This window comes from Vollenhovia emeryi, unplaced genomic scaffold (genome assembly GCF_000949405.1).
Source record: "Vollenhovia emeryi isolate VEMERY1.0 unplaced genomic scaffold, V.emery_V1.0 DF939121.1, whole genome shotgun sequence".
Taxonomy (NCBI): domain Eukaryota; kingdom Metazoa; phylum Arthropoda; class Insecta; order Hymenoptera; family Formicidae; genus Vollenhovia; species Vollenhovia emeryi.
In genome coordinates, this window is record NW_011967245.1 from 3,464,221 (window position 1) to 3,471,034 (window position 6,814).

The following is a 6,814-nucleotide window of genomic DNA, read 5'->3' on the forward strand; positions in this document are numbered from 1 at the left end:
ACTAATTTAATGTTTGACTTCTTACATTGGCGTTCGGAGACTTTATGGTTTATAGGTGAAATGATCCCGAAAGATTTGAATGAAAACACCTTCGATAGCACACAATTATTAAAAAATTAAAATATTTAGCGAAACGTCTTCGAAGAAAACTCCCACATTTTATCTCAACAAAATTATTTATCTTCACTAACGATAGGAAATGTTTACGATTAACAATAGATTCGTGAGACAAAAACAAATCTCTGTAGGCTTAAACACTTGTCGACAAATTCAATATCGAGCATTATTAAGTAATGCATACATGAAGATTTATTTATCGTCGATATCTAAGCACAATATCGACATGCGCCAAATATGGTCATCGCGGGTCGCGACGGGCTCTCCTATATCAGATACAAAATATTATTTATGATACTGACAAGCTTCATTATAGTAGTTGTATTTGGAAGTTTTTGACATTAACATGACGTTCGAGCCTTACAACATCATGGTTACATAACCGGTTAAAATAGACGTAGCTCCTAGGACAAGAAGCCTGGGCCAAAGGTATTGTCAAAATAATTGTAGAGATTTCAGATACGAAGTGTAAACGTAGAATAGAAATTATGATCGCGTCTACTCCGCACATATAAATAGAATTATTTATTTCCTTCTGTCCAACAACGAAGATTGCTAAATGAAATGCGCAACGGTGCTCGCGCTCGAGCCCGACTCTCTTTTCTAACACCCATTATTTATCCCCGTTTATCTCAGATCTTTTATCCGGAGGATTACCCCAACACCAGCAGTCGTCTTGAAGCGCGCAAATGTGCAAAAGGAGGATCTTAGGCTAATTTGATCTTTGTAAGACGCGAATAAAGAAGATTCACGGTGTGCCCTGTCGTATCGGTGAGCAAAGAAATACATGCATTAGCCAGGTCGCGGCGCAAGACCAAAGCCACCATATACGTGTATCTCTATGTACGCGCGCGACTCGACCTCGCGCTCGCGCTCGGTACTTCGATCTTATGCAAATCGTTCGGGCGATGCGCGCGGCGCGCTGTGGGATGATGAGCGGCTGGGTAAGGTCACCGAGGAGGAAGGTTAAAACAAGCACGGACTCGATCCCCCTCTCGTCCACGGTGCCGATACAATCCCCGATAATGGCGCAGAAGGCGCGCGGGCAACCCTTTCGACTGCAACGAGAGGAGGCCGCAATTAATGTTCAGGTGAACCATCTTCTCGTGAAAGAAGTCGAAGGACTTCGTAACCCCTCGATATATCTCGATCGTTATGCGCCTCGCTCCTCGCGCCGGGATTCGTGATAATCTTGATAATAATGTGCGACTACAGGTGCACATTTCATTGAACATAACGTAGAACTTATAAAAGAGCCGCGGCATGATCCAATGACGCAACAGACGATACCGATCTTTCGATTACTTCGTAGCTCGCATTTCCTCGTTTCTGTCGTACTGCTCTTTCTTCTTTTACCCCTTATTGTTTTTCTTTTTTATATAATTTCTATAATTTCTTCCCGTTTAGTTTGTATATTATTTCTTATTCTTTTCCCCCTTTGTCGTCTTCGTCTTTGTTTTCTAAATATAAAAGGACTTGCTAAATTCGCTTTATAATTTATTTTTTCTATTTATTCGCCGATAGGACAACATTTTTAATATACATATATATCTCTCTCTTTCTCAGAGTCGGTTTCAGCTTAATCAAAAATGTAGTAAAATTTTCTACAAAAATTGTACCGGCTATGATTACTGGGTATCGCGTAGCGCATTAACGTTAACGTTTATGAATTATGTTAGACTGGAACGTATAATTACGATTACACGGACCATAATTTAATCGTTAGCGAGCGAGAGGAGGATAGTAGCTTGCCAATGTTGTGGCAGCATTCTCTGCTTCCCGAAGATCATCGGGTCCATCTCACGTCGGGTCCACGGCGGAAAAATCCGTATCGCGGAATGCCGCGTCTTTGTCTCCGACTCTCTTATTATCGGACTCTCTCCCAATCTAGCGATTCATGTGATTCGACTTCGACGATACTTAAAGGTAACTCCTTCCGTGACATTAAAAAGGCACTCCCAGGTTCTCGTTGCACCGGTCCCTTTGCTTTGCAGTTTCACACGGCGATGTCGGATGTAGAAATGTCTGCACTGGCAGCGACGTTCCATTTCTGTGGCGTTTTACGAGCAAGCATGATCTTTCAGTTCATATCTCACACTTAGCCAGGTATTTAGCTTTTCCGAGAACAGCCCGTTTCCATTACGCACCCATATGTGTGATATAAAGTATACATTAAAAATAACAAGTTCTTTTATATATAAATTTACATGGGATTATTATTTTTTGTCTATTGATTTCAATTGTTTTCATTGCTTTATATTTTGTTATTACGCATTTATTCATTTATTTGCAAAAGTATGTATTAACTTTTGAAAAGACTTAAAAACACTTTGCATATGTACATTTAGCTCATATCTTATTCTTTCTCTTGCTCTTACTTGTCCTTCGTACAGTAATCAATGTATGACTTCGTACCTTTCACATCAGATTATCCGTTAAACTGCAAATATATAAATAAGTTGGATATATGAATAAGATTTGCTCCTTGGATTATTATCTTTCATACGTATCTATGTATGAATCTAAATATACATACATACGTAACACATATATACATATGTATATGTAACATATTTCTTTTTAATTGTATTGTTTGATCTTGCAGATTAAATTTTTTTCAGAATGTTGCAACAAATGTTTGTGTCCGCTATTCCTAAATTCACATATTTTCGCAAATTTATCTATTTATTTAATATTGAAATGTAAAAGGTAACTCAAAACTAAAACGTTTATTTCTCCTTCGAGTTTACATAAACTTTTTTTTTTAGAAAAGAAACTTAATTATTAATGGCAAGATGCGTAACTTAAATATTAAGATGTGTGATGGTAGAATTTACGGAGTTGTAAGAAGCGATAAACAGCTATTCACTTTTCGTTAAAGCAGTTTTATAATGCAAGAAATATAATGCAAGTAACTTGTATGCAAATGTAATATATAGGAAGTCATTGTTACATCTCGAGTTACAGTCTTTCGCTGTAACAATATTGTGAAACTATACGGATGTTAGAGATTCGGTGAGAAACGCGTAGATCCGCGACAACCCCGATTCGCATAATTAAATGTCGGTGTCGTACCGCGATTTCATCAAGTTTAAAGTTCTAATTAGCGAAGATGTCATGCTAACAATCCTCTTTCTCAAGTTGCCACGTAATGTAGCCTTTTCTCAAGCTGATGATTTTACAACGAAGTACACTACGATTTAATCTATTTCACAATGTATTGTTTTGTAGAAAATGATAGAAAATTTAAATGGCAGAAAATTACAGAGGCTCCGTGCCAAAATCAAGTCTCAAATATAAAAAAAGAAGCTCGAAAATTAAAAATAAATTTGCTAATCTTGAAGGCACACTACGAAACGCCGGCAGTTCTATATTCGCTCGTCTATCGTCTTCTTCTTCTTCTTCTTCTTCTTCTTCTTCTTCAGTTTCTTCAAGTTCTGGAACTTCTCCGTTTACCGTTATAAGATCGTGAGTCGAATCGATTTTGCCATACACAGGTAGTATCACCCTGCAGAGAAAGAATTACAATGTTACAAAATAATACTGTAATACTATAAGATTAAATTATATCATTATTAAATTGAAACCAATCTTTGTTTCGTGGAAACTTATAAAATTTATAAAATTCTATAATAAACATATTATTGTAGAATTAACAAATTGTGAAAGAAACTATCGAACTTATTAAACACAAGTCACCTTTTTCCCTTTAGCTCATTGAGTGAACCAGATAAAATCGCAGCTAAACCAATTGCTGCATTTTTGTCAATAATGTTTTCATTTTTTAGGACTTGCTCCGCTTCTTCAACAAGTATTGAATTTACCACAACATCCTTGTTGATCCAATACTGCGGTATATCTGTAAGCCTTTCATACCACGTGTACGTTCTCGGTGGACATTGCACGATTTCGTCACTCAGATACGTATGCGTTCTAATGAAATGAGTTAAAGTATCAGGAATATCCGTATAAGCTCGCTAAAAAGTGAAATTATATGCAATTTACTTTTCATTTCCATCCAAAGTGCGTGCAATTGTTTTTTTAGTCGAAATATGATTCATTATTTAGACCGAAATGAAAAACAATGGTTTTTAATTAAAAATTATAAAAAAGGCATTTATTCACTCACGATAACGTTTACTTTTGGATTCCACTCTTTGATTGCCATTGCAATACCCATTGTTGATGTACAATTATTGAACGCCGTTGGTAATATCACTGCCTCAGCGTCTATAAACTGCGCCAACATGTCTAAGGCCAATGTGGCTTGGCCAATAACCATGTTTGGATGGTCATGCCTACCCGAAGAATCGAAAGTCGTTGAATAATTTGGTCATGGAATTGGGTAAAATTATTAACAAATCAAGCATCTCTTAAGACAATAAAGTATAATTATATAAATGATATTAATTAAATCCTTTAACTAATTTCTGAATGTGATAAAATTATGTCCTAATTAAAGATATATATTGTATAATTATTGAAAAGGCAGGGTTGGGAATTAACTCGTTCTCAGAGAACATGCATGTCTAAAAATCATCTTTAAGACGTCTTTTAGACATCTTAGATGTGTGTTCTCTGGGTTACTTGTAACGAAGTTACAGTTACAGTTACTTTTTTTGGTAACTCTACCTTAACTTGATTACTTTCTCTCCATCTGTAACTGTAACTAGATACTTTTATAGAGTAGCTTTCCCAACCCTGTGAAAATGTTATCTTTCAACGAGAATGTATTTTAACCAAAATTGGGAAGAACACTTTGTAATGTCGTTGCCGCTATTATAGTTATTGAGTAACGGCAACAACATAACAAGTTACCTTTATAAAATAATTCTTTCTATCCTGATTTCAACTTAATTGGTAATTTTGAAGAAAAAAAAACGTACCCATCGATGTAAACTAAACCTTTTGTCTTGGCAAGTTGCAAAGCGATGTGATGCGCTTCTACTATATCGTTACCCTGGACGTGCACTGTTATGTGTGAGTTTTCATACGCATGACACCTCGCAATATTTTCATCCCGCGCTGTTAGTGGCAACACCACTGTCACCGGTATTCCAAACTTTTTTCCAAAATGACAGAGAGAATAAGCGAAGTTGCCTGTCGAGATTGTTATCACGCCCTTGCGTTTCTCATCGTCCGACAGCTGTAGCAGACTATAAACCACGCCGCGTGCTTTGACGGACTGCGTAAACTGGTAAAGTTCTTCCCTCAAATAGATATGAAAATTATTCTCCTTGAGGAACGGAATCTGAAGCTATTATATTACATTCGGTTGGCATTTAATCGTCCTGAATCGATTCTTTACTATTTCGCGTTACAATGCGTGCAATCGAAATCGTACATATTATAATTTGCGTGAAACACGGGCAAATTGTTACTCAAAATATCCTCAATTTGTATTAATTTGTTACGCGTTGTCTATATTTTAATTTACAGCTAAACTTATTTCAAGTCACTTCTTAATACATAAAACAGGAAATTGTTTATATTTCATAGTTTTACACATTTGTGAATACTTGTATTTCGAAATCTAAGAGTCCTTAGATTATTGGAGATTTCAGAATTGGAATCAACCCGGTGGGAAATGATTCGTCGATCGATGTCGGAGAGATGTCGAATCGACATCGATCGACGAGTCATTTCTCGCTGGGAGGGTATTGTCGATTTTGGGTCATTGCTTTTTCACAATTGTACTCTCCAACAGCGCAAATTGCTAAATTAAGAAGGTTTTACGGTATTCATCACCTTAGTGTATGGTGTTGTCCAAATGTGTTCTCGTATCTGGTGCGTTGCCGATTCGATAATTTGCAACGAGATTTTATATGTTTTTGACTGATCGGAGCCTTTGTCTATTACCCACTACAAAAAGAAACTATATTAGCAAAATTACATTTTTACTATTGTACCAACACGATGTATCGCGAAAACATTTCCAGTACTAAATATTGGATGAACGTTCAAATAGAGGCGGGATACTGTTAGTCCTACGTGTGCATTTCTGAAAACTATTTTTAAAATACGAAAATATTGTTGCAGGTACGCGTTAATGTACATTCTGCATGAATTGAGCTTTGAAGCTACGATTAATCAAGTTTTGAAGTACTTACCCATGTCGTTAAATATTGGCCATTTCTAGGTTCATTTTGCGACAATTCATGGACCAAAGTGTAAGAGAATAGCAAGTTATTTAATGGGAATTCAGTTAATGATATTTCTATTTCTTGTCTTTCCCTCTCTAGTCTTTCTAAGTCATCTAAGTTTGCCATTTTCTATTGCCAGCTGTCTTCCTATTCGTATGCTTTTTCCTCAATAGAAGAAACACGGATACGTAAAAATGATACGTTACTTGTCCAATATGTACATAAGTATAGGAATCACTCGACACGCAGATATTCAGTAACAAAGAATAGCGTCAAATTAGATTTCGTTACTGCGGAAAACTAATCTCCTCCTCGCTGAGAACAATCGTTACTTGTCACCGGCAAGCCGTCTTTTGTCCTCTCTCAAAGTGTGTGTTTGTTTCTTCTGTAACTCTCTAGTGTGTTTATAAATTTGGCAATCGCAAACTAGCTTTGCTCGATAAATAACGAGTGTACGTGAGATCTGCTGTTTGAAAAAATAACTGTTCTAGCGCAGACTTCCCATACAGCACAAAAACCTTTCAGAAATATTTCAGAAATATTTCATGTGATAC

At 36.4% G+C, this 6,814-nt stretch overlaps 1 protein-coding gene across 2 annotated transcripts; it reads right to left on the reverse strand.

The window, feature by feature from the left end:
* Positions 1-2,934: 2,934 nt before the first annotated feature.
* On the reverse strand, positions 2,935-6,593 carry LOC105570287 (threo-3-hydroxyaspartate ammonia-lyase-like). 2 transcript variants are annotated; one of them, XM_012027380.1, is made up of 6 exons: positions 6,228-6,593; positions 5,866-5,979; positions 5,004-5,368; positions 4,247-4,415; positions 3,817-4,094; positions 2,935-3,625 (listed from the first exon to the last, which is right to left on the reverse strand). In XM_012027380.1, the coding sequence occupies exons 1-6, from the start codon at positions 6,384-6,386 to the stop codon at positions 3,379-3,381; spliced, it is 1,332 nt and encodes a 443-aa protein (XP_011882770.1). In that variant the 5' UTR covers positions 6,387-6,593; the 3' UTR covers positions 2,935-3,378. The 2 variants fall into 2 exon arrangements, with proteins under 2 accessions (XP_011882770.1, XP_011882769.1); XM_012027379.1 differs by having other exon boundaries at positions 5,004-5,374.
* Positions 6,594-6,814: the final 221 nt, after the last annotated feature.